At 38.7% G+C, this 19,709-nt stretch overlaps 2 protein-coding genes across 3 annotated transcripts; one reads left to right on the top strand and one right to left on the bottom strand.

Moving 5' to 3' along the window:
* Positions 1 to 6,808: 6,808 nt before the first annotated feature.
* trim13 (tripartite motif containing 13) lies at positions 6,809 to 9,108 on the bottom strand. 2 transcript variants are annotated; one of them, XM_062431678.1, is made up of 2 exons: positions 9,076 to 9,108; positions 6,809 to 8,396 (listed from the first exon to the last, which is right to left on the bottom strand). In XM_062431678.1, exons 1-2 carry the CDS (start codon positions 9,106 to 9,108, stop codon positions 7,194 to 7,196), a joined length of 1,236 nt encoding a protein of 411 aa, XP_062287662.1. In that variant the 3' UTR covers positions 6,809 to 7,193. The 2 variants fall into 2 exon arrangements, with proteins under 2 accessions (XP_062287662.1, XP_062287663.1); XM_062431679.1 differs by lacking the exon at positions 9,076 to 9,108 and adding an exon at positions 8,501 to 9,051 and having other exon boundaries at positions 6,810 to 8,396.
* A 918-nt stretch (positions 9,109 to 10,026) lies between these two features.
* Positions 10,027 to 19,529, top strand: spryd7b (SPRY domain containing 7b). The gene is made up of 5 exons (XM_062431677.1): positions 10,027 to 10,163; positions 11,519 to 11,635; positions 12,558 to 12,724; positions 14,314 to 14,416; positions 18,161 to 19,529. The coding sequence occupies exons 1-5, from the start codon at positions 10,058 to 10,060 to the stop codon at positions 18,256 to 18,258; spliced, it is 591 nt and encodes a 196-aa protein (XP_062287661.1). The 5' UTR covers positions 10,027 to 10,057; the 3' UTR covers positions 18,259 to 19,529.
* The last annotated feature ends 180 nt before the right edge of the window (positions 19,530 to 19,709 follow it).

A 19,709-nucleotide genomic window follows, 5' to 3' on the forward strand; every position in this document is an offset into this window, starting at 1 on the left:
TTATGTGCTCCCACATGTAAAGTGTGGAGGAGGGGTGTGTAAAGGCTGTTTTCAACACTAAATGTTGTGTGTAATTGTATCTTTACAATAAGGGCTGCGCCTACCAATCATTTTCGTTATTGATTTAATCAATTTATTTTTTCCTGATTTTTTTAATAAATAATTTAGTTGTTAGAATTTATGATAAATGCTTTTTCCAGAGCTCATTCATGTCTTCACATTTCTTATTTAGACTGAACTTTTAACTGGTGATTTAATTTATAAAGACAGAAAAATGTTAGAGAAGCTGAAATCAGTTAATGTTTGGCATTTTCATGTAACAACCTAATAACTGATAATTAAAATAGTTGGTTAATTTTTTGTTTCTCACATAAATTCATTACTCACCACTTTCAGTAGTTGTCATTGTGCGCTCTGTTTCTGACTGATATGTGAACCCAGATGGCTCAGCACTAATAAAAGGTGATTTTGTCATGCCCCACAGATCTGACAATTATACACACTTGATGTGAAGTTGTAAATTAACAACATCGTAAATGTGGTGGTTGATGACTCAACCATCAACCAAAATTTGTGCCAAAGATATTTCTGAAATGCTTCAAAACAATTGTCAAATTGGTGCTAGGTGTAAACTCAGTTATTTGATGAAATTATTATTTTTCATGCTGTTAGCTGAGATGACATTTAATACATGTAGGGACATTTTTTATGTTGTGTAAAAGTCATTATATGTGATTTCAAAGGTTCAGACTTCTACTCACCAATTTTAAAAAAAATAAGTGGAGCACAGCACTCATCCTACCAGCCTCCTGCCACTGTCAGGTGTGGCTGACCGTGGACGCCATTGATGCTCCGCTGATCTCTACTTCTGCTCACCTAACAACAGTCAACTGTAAACATTAATGTCCATAAATAAAAATGACACGTATAATTTTTTTAAGATAGAAATAATAGTACTCTTAAAATACACCCCCCCCCCCCCCCCCCCCCCCCCACACACACACACACACACACACACACACACACACACACACACACACACATGTTTTATTGTCACTGCTGTCCTGCTTGTACAGAGTATTAATAGATGTTAGAAAGCAAATGTTATCAATGATAGAGTCACAGTAGAGTAGATATGACGGAGGCTTTTAGAAAATAAATAGTACACAGTGATACTTGAAATATAATCATTGCAGAAGAGGTGAAGTTAATGAAGGTTCAAGGCAGCATTAAGTATAATAACTAGCATGTCACTAGTTTTTAGATTATTTACCACCTTTGGGTCAGCTGCAGTTTAAGATTAGGGACCATTTTGAAAACAATTTTGGTGTTGGCGAGACACTGACACCCAAAGTTTCAGAGTCAGATATTTCATAATTTTTGCCTGCTGGGTTTAATGTTCTGCTCGCAGCTTTATCACCATGTGACAAAAATTTCAACAGACCAAAGAATAAAAGCAACAAATTGTTAATTGTTACCTTCCTCAAACAATTTTTTTTTATTAGTCTTCCCGCTCTGAGCTGCACTGCTGTAGTTAATATATATGTGTGTGTGTGTGTGTGTGTGTGTGTGTGTGAGAGAAATGTTGTTGGTGTCTTTTTGGAAGGAAACTATGTTAGATGTTATTAGCTCAAGCTATCAGATCCATTTCAGACCAAGGTCATAGTTACAGGTCCATTGAGACCTCTAGTGGCAACATAATCGTTTGACCCAATCTCATACTGGAGTGGTATCAGGATACAGTTGTTTAAAAAAACACAACAACTGCAGGTTTAAAAGTCTAAAATGTCTCCCTACAAAAGCGGACACATTTTTGTTTTAAGTGGAAAAAACTACTTTTATGTCTCCTGGTGATTCCTAAAATGGGCCAATTCTGTTTTTCACTTGTTTTCTTCCCCCCTTTAAGTCGAAGTGCGAGGTCAGCTGTTTAACAACGCCTCTGATGCTGGTGGAGATTCGGTCATTTCAACATGTAAACAAGATTTCCGTTGTGGTAAACTGGGGATTTGTGGTCTAATAACTTTACACCCATGTGCCATTGAAAGAGGTGTAAGTGCATTTTTAAAAAACAGGTGCTTGCTTCTCCAGTGTGACATGGTTTTCCAGGAAGCCCCTCCCTCCCTTTCCTTTTTAATTTTTGCCTTTTTGGGGGGGGGGTTAAGTACAGAGGTTTATCTGGGATGCACACTAAAGGTTACAAAGATATAATCCATTGTATTCAGCTGAGAGTGCTCAAATTCTGAAGGAGAAACCATCTTTGTAGCTCAGACAAAAAAGATCTCACATCACACTTTGACATATATGGAGTACTTGTCAATAACACTGATGTACGTTATCAGACAGATCACAATATATTTAGTGGCGCATTTACTCCTTAGAAAATTACAGATTTATTCTGACTCATGCAAAGTACATGGTGAACCTTCGCTTCCTGTTTTCACAGTGCTTGTCTGACACACACCAACGTGAATTATTTTACCATATTAGTGTTGTAAAACTAACAGTGTTTCGAGCATTCGCCACGCTATTAAACCATTTCACCATGTCAAGAATGTAAAATTGTCAAATGCAGTTTTTCCTCCTAATAGTTTTAAAGTTATGCAGCTACAGTCACTGCCAACAATTCTACTATTTTTACTAAAATGCAATCACTTTATATTCAAGTTGTGAGTGGCTCCAATTCTTGGACTCAACATGCAAAATGATTTAAGCACACTGTATAACCAGTATGTGAACAAATTGTCTCTGTAGTGATCCCTCAGATAAAACATGATGGTATTTTAATTGCTCCCAATGTTGTGGCATTATTTTGGTGAAGGTCCTCTCCTATTTTTTTTTGTTTGTTTTGGTGTATAAGAAGTTGACAGGTCTGCAAAGAGACCTAACTACATCCCGTCAAATAGCTTTGGTATGAATTGGAAGCCGACAGTGAGCAAGGTCTTATCGTCCAGCATCAGTGCCTGGCCTCACATTGTGGCTTAATTGGTGCAAATCTCTGCAGTGAGCTTCCAACATCTTATGTAAAGTCTTCTCAGAAGAGAGGAGGCTGTTTCATCAGCATATTAATGCCCATCATAGTGGAATGATAAGAGTGTAATACTCTAGTCCACATACTTTTGGTCATAAAGTGTACTTTGATGCTTAACATTGCATTTTAATAAGTTGACCATCTCAGAATCACATTAAACTGTATATTTGTTGTTTGTGTGTTTCAGATGGAGCGCCTGCTTCAGAGTGGAGAGACCACCTGAATCTGCACAAGAAATTGATCATCTGGATATTTTTAGGTGGATAAATGATAAATAATAGAAGTACCCATCTGTGAACATGTGCTTTGGACTGTAAACCTGGAGGATGAAGAGGGAGCAAATCACACAGAAGATGAGGAGTTTATGCGGGGATGATGGCCGCTGTTCTGGCGATGCTGTAGCAGCACGGAATGGTTTGTGGGTTACACTGAGATGCAGGCCATACTGTGCTGCCTCAGTAAAGCCTGACTACACAACCTGGTCGCCTGGAAGTTCTCCAACCTGTTTCCCTTATTCTGTGACTAATCTGTCTCATTTGCTGGTCGCTTTACTGTAGCAGCACGTAAATATTGGAGTTAAGACTCTAGCTGAAGCCTCCAGTATTGATCGTGCTGCTGAAGCAAAGCTGACCACTCACAGCCTGTGCACCTAACCACTGAGTGGTGGTGCCCAACAGTGGAGATGCTTACAGGTACATTGTTTTTTGACTTGAACCTCAAACCCTGTTTCATGGTGAACATTTGAATACATATCACAGTTTTGTCTGCACACTTGAAGAAATAAAAATTTTAAGTGCCTTTTGTCTGTAATGTGTTTTGAACGTAATATGCCAAACCTGCTGTTGAACAATTTGCTGTTCCATTCAATATATTGCGCTTTTTAAAATTCTACTAAAATTGTAGCTTTTGCTGACACTGACAAACCTTTCCGGTTTTTAATAGAAGCGCTTTTTTAACAGAAGAGAAATGAGGCACATGCTGGCCTGCCCGGCCTCACTGTAGCCGCTCCCGGGATGTCCGGCCTGTTCAGAGACACGACGGAGACAGATTTACTGCGGATTAAAAACACTACAGCTGTTAACCTTATTGGTAAATTGCATATACCAGAATTCATGTTGAAATATTGAAAGGCATTCAGTTGATAGAAAATAAGGATTTTTTTCCTCCCCCTTTTGGAAACATTTTAAGACTGATTTATGCTTGGCTCCCGCCCTGCACCCGGACCGTCTTTATTATCGATGCTCATTTGTAACGACCCAGTCGTTTTATATTATTGTATTATATTATGACTTCCTCATGCCTACAAACCTGTGATGATAAATTTTAATATTCGGTGAAATAACCCTGCGTTGCTCTGAATAATACGGTGTCCCGTCAAATGGCTTAAGACCTGCATTTTAAGTGCTGTTCCGTGCGAGCGTCTTGAAGACATCTCCGTTATAAAACGTGATGGCGATCATCCCAAATCACACTTTCCTAATAAATAATGAAATGATGTGGCTCCGTTGGTCAATCTCTGGCTCTCTATTTTTATTTTTTATTTTTTTTAACAATACAGGCTTTATGCGAACTTATACGGTAAAATAAAACGATTCAAAATCAGGCAAATGAAGACAAGAAAGCTGGCGGAGTGCGTTTGTCTGAAAAATTAACTAGACTTTTCTACTGACAAAATTATATTGAATTAATAACACATTTATGACATGATTTATTTACTTACAGGGTTAATTGTTTTTATAGTGACCACGGATCTTTTCGGATAAGGTGTCTTTATCGTAAGGCCTCACAATATTTTGCCTTAGACTGAACAAGCGCATATTGTGGGACTCTCTTACTTGGCCTTGTGGGCCTTTTAAATGATAATTCTACCATAAATATAAATAACTAAGAATTGGGTCATTTGATGAAGGTAGAATTAATGCAAAACGATATTAAACAGAATGAGGATTTTTACGGATCTTAGATGATCCTTAAGACCAAAGGTGTTTATTTTTACAAATGGAGAAATAATTTAATATATTGCATGACTTTAAGGCTTTAGTTGTTTTTTTATTTTATTTAAAAGATCAATGGTTTGAACATTATAACGTGCGTTTTTTTCATAATGCAATGGCTGCTAGATGAACTCTGAAAAAATTATGTGTGTGTGTGTAAATATTAACAGCTTCAACATAATTCATTATCAATAATTTGGGAAATAAGTAAATACATGTAGTCTTTTTCTAAGTGAAATTAAATTTAAAGTATGTTGGACTATTTGGCTCATTTACAGAAAAAGCTGAGTCCGCACACAGTACATCAAAATGTGGAGCCAGTCTTGGTTCCGTGGCCTGAAATCTTGCCTTACACCTGTTGTTAAATTTTCACATTTCTATCGTTTTAACTTTTCATTAATATAAACCTGCTTTTATATATGTGTTGCATATTTTAATTATCTACAATTGTAGAATAATTTTGGACAGTCATCGGTAGGACTTTGCGCTCGTAGCCTACTTTATTTGTAAGCATTTTTCTTTAAGTAAAATTGAGTAACGTGTAAATGCAGTACTATAACACTGGGAAATAACGTGGAAATAGATGCATTAATAACAGGAATATTACAATTTGACTTTAATAACCGTCACACACCGTGTTCAAGTGCGGGGCCTTGATGTCATTAGACACTGGATACACTAAATAGTCTATTCACTGGATACACTAAATAATCTATTCACTGGATACACTAAATAGTCTATTCACTCATTATTGGATATGTATTAGCCTCGATTGATGCAGTAAATAATGACTTGAAGTTAATTTTGTATTAATCCTCTCGATCGGCCTATTTTTGATATAAAGTGTTTGACCGTGCGTCCTTTTACAAGTTTCTCATGATTTGGGTTGACTTCACCTTTTTCAGGATAGGCTATATTTACATTTGTGTGCCATTACAATTTAAATATTAATGTAGAGTTATACTTGTTTCATCCTGTATTTGCCTGGCAACAGTGGGCTATATTTACAGTACATACATGTAAATGCGTGCTGTGACGTACATCCTGAATTATGGTCAGTGCTGACATCACGGATTCACTTTGTGGTCTGATCTGAAGAGGGTTTTTTAATTTTTTTTATTTCTTTTTCAAAATGCATCTCATTTCAGGAGATAAAAGACATAAAGGGATAACTGATCAATGCACAACTCAGTTTGTCCGTTTGCTTTGACCTATTTTAATAAAGACCATGTTGATCATGCGCCAGGGATCTCGCTGAGCTATCCAGAATTTAAACCCATTTTAATAACTTCCATTTGCCCGCACAATTGCATTTAGATTTCAAGCTTCAAAGCCAGTTTTCTTCAAACTTGAATGCATAAAAGAAAATGGACCTGCACTGTACTTTATTTATTTTTTTAGCAGGCAGCAGATGTTTGACTTTGTAGACCGGACAAGTCACGCAATGAATGACTCACTTGAACATTCGCAAATAAATCTTGTGTAGATATGAAGTGACATCCTTGTACCTCTATTGTTTTTAATCGACGCCGTCAGATGAGACACAGCTGTCAATTTGTTAGCTTTCATGAAAACATATCACAGGAGTGTGTTTTTTCTTCTCTTGCACTGTGTCTGCAGCCTGCTGAATATTTCACACGGGCCCTGTTATGCAACGCTGGTAACCTTGAAGAGGTTGCAGCATCACTGCTGCGGACGCTCTCTGTGAGGAAGAGACCAGAGATCACACTGTATTTCTTTTATTACTCACTAGCTTGGGTCATTAGCTCGCTTGTGTCCTAAAATAATTGGTAGTGTTCTCTGGCCAAACGCACTAAATGAAAACAAACATGGAAGTGGCTTTAATCTCTTTTTTATTTAACAAGATCGCCGTGGACAAGTATAAAACTACCATAGCACATTAAAAAAAAGAATAGATAAAGTATTAGTGGAAAATAATCTAAATGTGTATTTATATGTAACGTGAATGTAGGGCTTTGATTGTATGGCTTCATGATGGATGGAGATTGTGCCCAAATAAGGCAAGAACGGAAGACGTGGTAAGCAATTAAGTTAAGTGTTTCCATATTTTCAGGTGCATCTATCCTTCAATGTTTTTGCGCACCTCGTGGGCCATTGTGAAAAAAATGTAGTGCTGAGAGTGGATGGCGGAGGTGCCACGGGCTTAGTAATTAAAATAGCTTACAACTGCCAATAAAATTGACAGTGGAGTCAATAAAGTTCACGATGCATTCCTGACCTGCACCCATTAAACTCATGTACATGTCAGTCATTTCCCGCAGGTACACACCAGTGTGGGTCAAGTGTGAGGAGACCGCAGTGAGAAATGGTTCAAGTTGCGAGGGAACGTAGGCTGCGAGGTTGTGAGGCTGCAGCAGGAGCAGTGTTGGCAGTAACAAACTCATTAATAAGGTGATCCATCTGCGAGCCGCCATCCGAGAGTCCCCCGCTCGGTACGAGCCATTCTCATGGGGGACCGAGATCTTGTCCACTTCTCTGAGCCTCAGTGAGTCCCACTTTTTCACATCGAAATTACGCACGAGAGGACCGGCGTCCATGTCTTTACGAGAGGGCAGTGGGGTGTCCTTCAGGACCCGTAGCTTCTGCCGAAACTCCTGCATCTGCTGCAGGAAGCACAGGGGGTCGGAGACGCTCCTGAATGACTCCGCGATGCTGAGCGCTCGTCTCTGCTCATCCAGCGCTGCGCTCAGCTTGGTGATCTCCGGGTCGTACGCTTGCATCACCACCAGCTTTAGTGTTTCAAAATCGCAGAGGATCTCATTCTTTTTGCATTCGAGTGCACCGATGAGTTTGTCGAAATAGTCTGTTACTTTCTCTGCGTCCGTGTTCACCGACTGAAGCGCCTTTTTCTTACTGGCTTGTAGTGTCTCCAGGCAGGACAGGATATCTGCGCTCTGCCAGCTCTCCGCCCCCTGAAGCAGCTCTTCAAATGCATCTTTTTCCCGTTCATACGCCTCCTCTAAGGAGCAAAATGTATGCCCTTTGTGGTCACCGGTTGTTGCGCAAAAACCACAAATCAGTTTTAGGTCGGTGGCGCAAAATATATTAAGAGGCTGACCGCTATGTTGTTGACAAACAGACATCTTAGGCAAAACCTTTATTTTGCTGAACTTCTCCACTATTCCGCGCAGAGAATAGTTGATCTGCAGGCTGTTTGCGCCGTTATGAGGGGTCTCCTTGCGGCATGTGGGGCATTTGAAAGGTGTTCTGTAAGCTGGACCTCGGTTCCCCTCCAAGAGTCCTTCCAAGCATTTCTTGCAGAAGCTGTGTGAGCACAGTAAGACCCGTGGATCCTCGAAGAGACAGCAGCAGACTGGGCACGTAAGTTCCTCTTCTAGCTGCTCCATGGTATCCTGTAAACACATCATCCAAGCGTCAAAACCGGAGCTTCATTTAAACAACGAAAGCCCAATAAATCAGCACTTCATAAAATAGGCATCACAATAATAATACGCACCCACACTAAGGGGGGATGCTGCCCCGTAAGGGTGCAGGCAATACATTACACACGAAAATGTGGTAGCATCGCAAAGGATACAGGTTTCATTTGCAGTCATGTTCCAACTGTGTGTGGAGTATTCCCATCCTGAAAGTGAAACTGGCTTGCATCGCTGTGCCCGCGTAAAAACATAAATGGTAAAAGGTTGGCATGAGCTGTGCCAACGGCTCCGTTTGCCCATCTAACGTAAAATATCATCCTGCTTTTATAATGTCTTTAACCACCCAGCTGCAGGCGTTGTAAGAAACTTGCAAACACGTCGCAAAACCAGACTCAAGTAAAAAAACACTAATCACTATGAACGCGGACTACAGCAAACGATTTTGTCCCAGATGTATTGCAAAATTAGCAGGAAGTTGGTTAGCTGGGTTGAACCCTACATTACAGCCGCCTAACCAATCCAGTGCGACAAATTATCGACAGACGGAGTTCGCGGTGGCGTTGCTCCTGTTGGCAAGGTACTGAAGGATGGCTGTGACAGATTTTGCAAGCGCATAGTAACATGCAACTACTGGACCAAAAGAATCACTCACCAGCTGCTGAGACGCACAGTGCAACGCAATCATGGCGCTTGTTGCTGTGCAGACTTCGCCCTTTCCGGGTGTAGAGTTAACTGTTTCAGTGGCGGACCGAAAAAGAAAAAAAGGAGTGATTTGTCTCCATTCACACACAGGTGCACCGTAGTGTTTAATAACATGCCGCTGACATGAAAGTGACCGGTGTTTGGATTATTTTTTGGACAGTTTAGATTTGAGCATTGGGGTGTTTACGTTTTTGTCCCCGCTGAGTAATTTGCAGAGGATCCCTGCCAGCGGGATGGGGGAGGGGCTGTTGCTATGCAAAACATTACAGCGTGAAAAACTGTCAACTAGGTTTTAGTCCCAGCTTGGCATTAAAGGTTTTTATACTGCCCCACTTCAGTTGCCTGTTTGGCTATTTGTCAATACTCATATGTAAACTGTTAACATTATTAAAATGTGCAAGTGAAGGCGCCCAGCTGCATTATAACTGATATGAATGTAAACTATTTAGCACTGAACAGATAAATGCCAGCGTATGGGCACCATGAGCAATTAGAAACCGCGAAACTATATCATACACCAGCAACTCTGTATGTATATAAATTGTATTGACAACCACAGGGTGCTATTCAATTATTAATGGAAAATTCAGCATGCGTCCACTACTTAACATTTGATATATTTTTCCAAAAGTCACTTTCTATTCACTTGTGGTTATGTAACATCGATATCCAATAGTTACTTAGTCACGTGTAGAAATTTTGACCTTGATTTTCTTCCCTTGTTTCCATGCCATCAGGAGCAACTGCCTATCTTAGCCACTGTGATTGGATACAGTGGGGGTAGCAGGGGCTTATGTAGCTCCGCGCTCCGCCGCAGGGTGTCGCTGTTGCGTGTGTGAGGAGGGTGGGGGGCGGCTGCCGTTTTGACGCTTGGCACTCTTTGGTTTAATGGTATGAGTGTATTTCCGGATGTTTAGTGTTGAGTGGCAAGAATGGCTGCGATGTTTACGTGGTGTTTAAGCTGCTGCGGAGATGGCGGACCCGGGCATATCCCCCTTAAAGAAATGCCCACCGTTCAGTTAGATACGCACCATATGGGTAAATAACTCTGTCTTTGATTCTCACATCTGATGTGTTGGCAATTAATGTCTGTGACACGGTTTACTACTTCCGCCGTTACCATTAGCTAACTATTGGCTAGCAGCTCGTAGTGTTGTTGTAGCCTCTAATATTTCATGTATTTGTGGTGTCATGGAGAAGTATCGATTTACATGTTGTAGAATTTCACTTTAGCATACTTCCTACATGAATATCGCGTTGTCAAACAGAGTGAACAACAACAAACCGGACACGTCGTGAAATCTGAGCACTGCCCAGGGCATGGGTAATAAATTATTAAGAAGTGTGGTAGATGCCCACATCGATTGAACTTCAAACAGGTGCTGGACCAATAAAACAACGTCACAAAGAAAAATTAAGGTCCACGCACTATAAGCTCCCTTCGGTGCAGTTTACTGAGACATCCAGCAGTGATGTTTCGAGTTACATGCTCTTCGGACAGTCTAATTGTCCTACGTGCTAACACGTAAATCTCCCCTCTAGACCTGCTGAAGAAATATTCTGCTATGAATAATTATCTATGTCTCTGACTTGTCATTCTCACTCCTTGTTACATCTGGACTCTATGTATAGCTCTTATGTTGATATTTTCCATTTCAAAAGTTTAAATGCTGTGGAAAATATGTCTCCTACCACACTGTAAAGTCCATTCTCAGTGTATGTCCATTGGAAATTTCAAGTTTCCACATCATACTTGTATATTGGACCTGATTGGCTTACAAACTTATAAATAATCCTCCCTCAGATTCATGTGAAAACTATCTTTTAATGATAAACTATATATGCGCATCATTCTGAAACGTGAAGTCACATTAAGTATAACATTTTTCAGTGGAGGGGCCCTTTAAGGTGTGATTTACCTCAATTATATTTAATTAAGATATATTTTTCAAAACGTTTTTATCATCTAGGACAAGCCGGCATTTACTAGGGACACTTATCTGAGGTTTACACTTGTAATAACAAACTGTTTATCATAAGTATTCAAATCCATCAACTTGTATATAGACTATTGGACTTAAACTATGAATGCTCCTCTAGAAAAACTCACCTGCCTTTTTACTTTGAGCAATATCTGGACTTTCAAATGACACCACTTGAGAATTTATCATGGCCAACAACATTTGGTTTAGTGCTGAAACAATTACTAGATTACAGATGATTGATAGAATATGAATCACCAGCAATTAATAATAAATATGATCTAAAATAATTTATGTAGTTTATCAAGCAAACACACCAAATACTCTCTGGTTTCAGCTTATTAGATGTGAGCATTTGCTGCTTTTCCCTGATTTATAGACTTGCTAATTGAATATGCTTTTGTTTTGCAGGCACAGACGTTGTTATTGTGAAGAGCGGGCGGAGGATATGTGGCACCGGAGGCTGCCTGGCCACCGCTCCTCTGCACCAGAACAAAAGTTATTTTGAGTTTAAGATCCAGTCCACTGGTAAGCCCTCAGCATTCAGTTGATGACCACCCTCTATCCCTCCCCCCGTGCCTTTTTTCCATGCTAGATTGCTATTTTCTGGTGCATTCTTAGTAGAGGAGGGTACTGATTCTGACACAGTTTTTAGTAGCTTGGTAACCTGGTCTTGTGACTGCATGCTCACTGCTGTGATTCTGTTCACTCACAATTATACAATTTAACAAGCACAAGAAATGTACTTTCTTCCATAAATGTCTTTAAGCAAGGCACTTATTCTGCTACTTTCACGCAGCTCCACTCTTGCCTCAGACTGGTTTTGTCATGGCCCTGTTCACACCTGACATTACCATGTGTCTTGAGGTGGTCTATTTACCAGAGGACTGCACTAAGTACATCAGTTCACACCTGGTATTAGAATGAGTCTCCACAACGCATCTCAAATGGGCACTTGTGATCAGATCTCACTTCGCCACTCTATATGCAAATAAAAATGTACATCATTTCAATTTGCAAAGGCCTTGATGCGTGGGCAAAATCAAAACTCTTTGGCTTAACTGGAAATCTGATAGCGTGTTATGTGTGAACTCCATCCACAATAATCCATTTTGCATGTTGTTGTGGCTTCTTTTTGTTTTGCACTTTATTTTGACTCTGAGTCATAATGTAGGTGCCTGAATGAGTGCATACTTCTGCTTACACACAGACTCTCAGTTGAGTAGTCAATCCTTCAGTGTGGGCCAACATTTGCATACACACTGTTAAAACTGGCCGTATGCAGCTGTGCATTTGTGATCGGATCACCCAGGACACATGTTAATGCCAGTTGTGAAAAAATGTTTCTATTGCAGCTGCTGGTATTTGTCAGAAATAAGAATATATTTTAGTCCTTGTGCTTCAAAGTGTTTTAAAACAGCATATACTCATTGGTGGCCTTTTTTTTAAGGTGTGTGGGGAATTGGTGTGGCCACGCAGAAAGTGAATCTTAATCAAGTGCCTATGGGCAGAGACACAAACAGCCTGGTCCTCAGGCATGATGGGTCTGTGTACCACAATAATGAAGAGAAGAATCGCCTACCTGCAAACAACCTGCCTCAGGAGGGCGACGTTGTGGTAAGTGCATTATATGTTTTACTTGATTTTGAATTTGAATTTGATGACAGAATCTTTGAATAATCAGAGCGCTGCTAGTTGTTTGTAAAGTAAATAACTCTTTTTCTCTCAATCGACATCTTGTCAAACTGAGCGTAATGAGATTAAGGCACTACAGCTGGGTGATATCACCTAAAATCAGGGTCATGAATAAATGTCACTGTTATTGCTGTAACAAATAATGAAACATTATCTTATTATCTGTACACACGTTTCTCAGTTCTTGTTTTTCCATAAGCAGGATTTGTTCTTTGTTTTGGAGTGATGTCATAGGCTGCTGTGTCTGACACGACCCACTTCAGCATCCAGACTGTGGTCTTGAAGCACAGGGGAAGCACTCTTACAGCTCCAGGGCTAATTTGTAGCTAACTTCATTGCAAAGCAATGCTAATGTTTCTGAGTTTAGTCTGAACACATACTGTATTGAGCTAACTCATGGTGCTATCTCATCATCTCTATCTATCGCTCAGTCTTCCAATAGGCATGTGACTGTAGACTGAGTGTATTTACATAACCTTAATAAACCCCTTCAGACTAATCATCTGCCTGCTGGAACAGACTGGCTTACAGGTCCCGTGAGACAGTAGAATTTGGTCATTGGGCCTGCTGCTTGTTCCCCACATGCACACTAAACTGCTATTTGGCATCAATTTGTAAACCATGACTGATTTATCATAAAACAGAAACTGGACTTTTTTTTTTAACAGATCTTACTGGGTGTTATTATCAGTAGTGTTTGACTCATATCTGAGAAACACATTTAAATTTTTCCTATTCCTAAACACATCAGAAAATATTTTCTCATTTTATACACAGTAATGCTAATTTCATGACACTATAAGAAGAAGACTGAAAAAAACACTGAAACATTTTGAAGCTGCGACTACTAGAATCTAAACCGTGATGATTTTAGCCACCCCCTGGTGTTATTTAGTGGCAGTGTTGCATTTATGTGAACCATACTAGAAGACTTGACCATCACCATGAACATGTAATACTGCCAACTGAGTAACTGTGGAGGAACTAAATTTGCGTACAGAGATTTATTTTTGTCATTAGAAACCAAATTCAGATCAGTAAAACAGTGTTACCACACCCTAAATAGAGTGATATTTGCTTTTGACTTTAGTCATAGTTTGCCAGGCATTAATGCACAAGGAATATGAGCACCTGTAAATTCATTTCGACTGTAAAACTTGTAGTCATGTTTTTATGTATCTTTTTGAGTAACACACAATTTCTGTTTTGGTGGAAAAGTCATTATCACTGTTACGCAGTGGTAATTAAAGCTTAAACCAGTGTAGTTTAGTAGGAGAAACTGCAATTGCAGAAAAGTTTTGTTTTATTATTTTTTTTATTTCTATATATTTTGCCTTAACCCTTTTTATTTCTATTCCTGCTCCCCTTTTCTTGGCTGAAATGGGAATCTTGAAGCTGATCCAAACAGTCACAAATTTGAATGTCCAGTCTACACATATGATGATACTTTAAACATTAAAACATTTATATGTATGATCATATTTGTCTGCAATGTCATTTGTCTTTGTCAGGGCATCACATATGACCACGTGGAGCTGAATTTATATCTGAATGGAAAGAACATGCATTGTCCTGCCTCAGGGATCCGAGGCACTGTATACCCTGTTGTATATGGTGAGTTAATTTGTTGACTTCATACACTAACTAGTTTTGTTAATCTTGGTATTATAAGGTATATTTATTTATTGTTAACATTATGGACGGCTCAACCACTTCTTTAGAGATGACATTATGGCAGTTACATTTTTATTCCACTAGAGGGCAGTATTTGTGCATTTTCACATGACTTATACACTTATATTGGGTTGCACTTGACCATAAACAGATTCCACACACTCAGTGGTGCTGGTTGATGTTAAGCTAGTCAGTGAAATCACTTGGGGATTTGTATGTTTGGAATAAATCATGAAGACAGTTTGGCATCACTTTGTGTCCCTGGCACATGGTCAAGTCATGTTAGTTTTATTAATATAGTGCCAAATCACAACAGAAGTTATTTCAGAGCACTTTTCACGTAGAGTAGGTCTAGAATGTCCTCTTTAATTTACAGAGACACAACATTTCCCCATTACCGAGCACTTAGTGACAGTGGCATGAAAAAACTCCCCTACAGCAATACAATGAACTGTAACTAGATACTAATTAGTTGGGTCTGGGCAAACACTCTATTTATTTAAAGCACTACTAATATTCCTGAGCTAGAAGATACATCTTTGTAATCAAAGAGTCACACTGGATGTTTTAATTGTCATCATATCCAAATTTCAAATTTATTGTACCATTATTCATGTTAGGGTCATTACTTCACTATTTTCTAATAAGCATTTACATTAACTGATCTCCCCTATAGAGATAGGCACCTGCTCCACTTCCACCTCCATAAGATCTATGTGTTAATCAACCAATACCAAATACCCATGATGCCATTATCCTAGGATCATAACAACATCTCAAAAGGTTTTGAATTACATTTATTTTAGATTTAAAACCATAAAATTGTATTCCTAATGGCAAATTGTTTTACATTTTTGTGAAATGTTAACATTATACATTTAAACATCAGTCGTTCTTCAGTCTCATTTTATAGCTTTCTGTATGTTTGGCCCAGTTTTCTGCAGACTTTCAATTGCTCTTGCAAGTTTCCCTGAAGGTAACAGGATTCAGGGGTCTTCGGGGAAGAAGGCAAATTTTATTAGGTGTTTGGTGGCTAGAATCTGGATGGTAGCACCTGTCCTCGTTTTTAGTGTGGCGGAGCTGCAGTGAACAATATGATACACATATCGACTGAGAGCAGGAGAGGAGCAGATGTTTTTAAACTGGTGACCGCTGCATTGGGAGTTTACTGCAAGTTTAATGAACTGTTTAAAGGAAGAAAAGATTAGTACAATTATGGCCAGAGCTACAGAGCTTAATGACACTGTTATTATAAGTGTTACTGAACAGACAAAGAAAGGGAGATGAGGAAAACTCAGAGAGAGAGAGGGAGAGCGAGCACCCGTATAGCTACATGTACAAATGAGTGTATGTTTGTCATGATGATCAGCCTAATGTTTTGCTATTATGTATTTTCTGACTTGTAGTATGAGCAACGTTATCTTTGCAGTTTAAGAGCAGATAATCTCTGTGTTTGGGACATCCAGTCAGGTTGTTGAGATGTAAATGTCAGTATTTGTGCAACTGACTACACTTTAATTTCCATAGTGTATGCTTTAGATTAGTTAAGCCGATCAGTGATTCAACAGAAGTGATGATATGATTACACAAAATACTCAAGTGTTTTAGTTTGATAGATGAATAAATATGTGGAATAAGAATTTTAAACATCCATACGCCCAGTTTAGGAAACATCCAACAAATTAAGCAAAGTGAAATAAGTAATTGATGTTGATAGCAGCATGTACAATGTGGATTTGTAGGATGATTAGTTTACAATCAGAGCTACGTTATCAAAAAAAGCTCAGAAAATACCATGTCACTGATGATTTTCTCACTGTAAATGTTTAAAACTAGTCTGTGGTCTTTTAATGGTTTTTACAGTTAGTTCATGTTTAACTCTAATGACAGCATTAAAAAGTACTGCATGCTCTACTTAGTCTTGGAATGGGACTTCTTTGTTGGCCTTGATCTATAGTCTCACTCTTGACTGAAGAAATATTCATATTCATATACTGTTAAAAATGTTTAAAACATATCGCCCAGCACTAATGTGGAAATGAAATGGTATTAAATAGTCTTTGTTGGGTTCTAAAAAAGTCTGATAGCATTAGATTGATTTCAAAAAGTGTGCAGACACCCTGATAGATTTTACAATTATTTCTATAATTTCTTGTTGAGTTAGGCCTATAATTAGACTGAATAAATGTTACAATATTTAATTAAGCTGGTAATGGAACATCCAAAAATAGTGAGCTGCCCACCCCCAAAAATAAAAAGCTTTCACCAGATTAATTCCATTAACTACAGTGGCACAGTAGCACAGTTTTGTTATTCCTCTTTTGAAACAAATGGTTGCCTTCTTATATTGTTCAGTGTTGATAAGTATAGTCTCGTGTAATTTACAGCAGTTTCAGCTTTGTCTCCAATGAATGCTCCCAAATTCCCATTGAATGAACATCACCTCTGCTGTCACCGTACCTCAGATTGATCACTGGTGATCTACTTGAGGTGCAGCAGTACTGAAAGTTGGTGTTCGAGGTGGTGCTGGGTCTCTGGCTGAGAAACCAAAGCTTTCAGTCTTGCCGAACCAAGATAAATTTAACATGAACCTTCTGTTTAAATAAAAGACATTTGACCTGACAAATTCCTGAAGAATTGACAAAATAAATATAGAAGTTTTAACATTTGCTTTTTGTCATATCACTTCTGTGTAAGACACAACTTAATGAAATCAGATTGTGCTTGAAAATTAGGGGAAGAAATTGTGAATCGTTGGATAAAGTTTAGGTTTAATTAAACCATCAGCCTGACCTGTCAATGGGTCCATCGCCATAGACATGATGTGGCCAAGCATCATCCATTTGTGATATAATGGTGCAGCCACAATAACATGTTTGAGTTTGAATGTTTGACTCAATAAATCCTTTTCACAACAAACATTTTAACTTATTGTAGTAGGAAAAACACAGGCGGTGCTAATAAACATTGAAACTGAAACAGTGAAATGCTATTCAGGCTTCAATCATTTGACTATTTTTTACCTATGTACTGTGACATGTTTTCTGTGAAAAAGACCTACAGTATGTAAATAATGTATTAACTGTAATCAAGTACTGAAACAAAGATATGCACAATACAGGCGATATTGTCACACAGAGTGACATATTTTAATTTAAAACTCTTGTAAATCTATTCTCTCATTTAGCGTCTTGGTGTGAATAAAGTAAGAAAAGTTGTGGTTATTTCAAAAGAAAGATTTCTGTTTGTTTTTCATCTGTGCTCCTCTCACTGGTTTTAAGTGGGCAGGGCTCAGTCGGGAAAAAGCTGATGTCACATACTTCTGTGCACCAATCAGGATTTAGGAATATTTGAATCAAAATATGATAACAGATGTTGGGTTGTTTGCATATTTTGGCAGGCCACTGTCAGTCAAATCTGATCAAGCGTCCCCACACCCACACAGACATGATGGAGCAAATTAGCTGACATTTTTAGACTTTATCCCCTAATAAAAAATATTTTTGTTTTTTTTCCTGAACTTGAACTTATATTATTGCTTATTTTAGATGTTGAGGAATGCCTACAGTTTGAAAACAAGTTTTAGGGGCATCTAAGGGAAATACAAGACTGTAAGGGAATCTATATATAAGAAGTTATCATGTATAATGTGCTTAATTGTGTCTGTCCTTTTTGTCATTACAGTGGATGACAGTGCCATCCTAGACTGCCAGTTTAGTGACTTCTACCACACACCTCCACAAGGATTTGAGAAGATTCTCTTTGAACAACAAATCTTCTGAAGGAGCACTTCAGCCTCAGCCCCTCTTGTTGTCGTCCTCCCCTATCTATCATAGCAACCCCTGTGACACTACAGTTTGACCTTGATGGGATAATGTCATTATGTGTGACTAGAATGCCTCTTGTTTTGTTTCCCCTGATTGCTCTGTCTCTTTACTGCTGCTCTGGATTGACGCTGGAATATCCTTGAAGGAATGGGGATTTCTAATCATTGGTCGACATTGATGGGGTGGTGGAGCTGCGGCGATAGAAAATTGTCAAATCATTATCTTGTGTCTCTGGTAATTACCTTGTATTAAAGGACCAGTTTGTAGTATTTCAGCGGCATCTAGCGTTGAGGTTGCAGATTGCAACCAACTGAATCCCGTTACGCTAGATGGCACTGAACTCTACATACTGCACCTTTAAATAAAACACTTTGAGCCACTGCTTACAGTTTCTGTGTATAGATGACAGTGGATGTAATGGTAAAATGTTCCAATTCTTCAGGATCAGAAGCCATGTTTATTAACATTTCTTCATATTTCTGTTTTTGAATATGTAAACAGCAAACTGACATTCAGCAATCGCCCCATATATTTATTTGTATTTATTTGAAAATGAAAATGTCTCTTTGACATGATACAACATGTCATTTGTTTGGCTTACAACACTCTGTGGCTCAAAGAAGGGTCAGCCGTCAACACTGAACTCCCATTCACTTTTATGCCGCCTTCTTTAAATGGCAATACAACTAAAAGTGGGGATATTGCAACACTATTCCCCCCCACTTATATTCTCATCACTGCTTATATTATGAGTTCATGCAGAACTGGTTTAAAAATGCTATCACTAGTAAACAAGTGCACATTCCAGGGGACAGCAAAGGCAGGGGTTTCACTGAGGTATGCTGAGATGACAGTGCTGAAAAATGTTTTACAGAGAGAAATATTTCTTAAATGGCTGACACTAATATGTATGAAGATCAAATTCCTTTATCACTTATATGAACTGCGCTGAAGTTTCCCAACACTTATATTGTCTTATAAACTTTTATTGTGGATTGATTCCAAATATCAGTAAATTCCCAGAAGAGCTGGTGCTGTCTGTCTCTGATTAGAGATGTCACATTGGTAATGATGTCAGTCTGTTGTGTTGTATTGGCATTGCATATCCGCTACTGAAGTGTGACAGTTAAATATTTCAAATGCTTGTCTTTGTTTGCACTAATGAGCAAATCCCAGATACTGTTGATTCATTAAAGTTACGTGTCTGGAGGCATCATTTTTCCCCTTATAGTCTTGTTTTGTTGTAAGGTTGTTTTCAAGTTCATCAGTATAATCTTTATTGACCAAGTATGTTTGCACAGAAGGGATTTGACTAGTTTAGTGTCTCTCAATGTGCCTACACAGAATAACAACATCAATCTTCATATATATACAGGGAATAACTGCAAACAGCTGAAACTATTTCG

The sequence above is a fragment of the Scomber scombrus genome, chromosome 13, assembly GCF_963691925.1.
Source record: "Scomber scombrus chromosome 13, fScoSco1.1, whole genome shotgun sequence".
Lineage (NCBI taxonomy): Eukaryota > Metazoa > Chordata > Actinopteri > Scombriformes > Scombridae > Scomber > Scomber scombrus.

Bases quoted from the DNA above. Each gene is read 5' to 3' on its own strand.
- trim13 (XM_062431678.1), bottom strand. From the start codon at position 9,108: ATGATTGCGTTGCACTGTGCGTCTCAGCAGCTG. The intron at 8,397-9,075 runs GTGAGTGATTCT...ATGTGTTTACAG, and splicing joins ACTGTGCGTCTCAGCAGCTG to GATACCATGGAGCAGCTAGA.
- spryd7b (XM_062431677.1), top strand. From the start codon at position 10,058: ATGGCTGCGATGTTTACGTGGTGTTTAAGCTGCTGCGGAGATGGCGGA. The intron at 12,725-14,313 runs GTAAGTGCATTA...TGTCTTTGTCAG, and splicing joins CTCAGGAGGGCGACGTTGTG to GGCATCACATATGACCACGT. The intron at 14,417-18,160 runs GTGAGTTAATTT...TTGTCATTACAG, and splicing joins TGTATACCCTGTTGTATATG to TGGATGACAGTGCCATCCTA.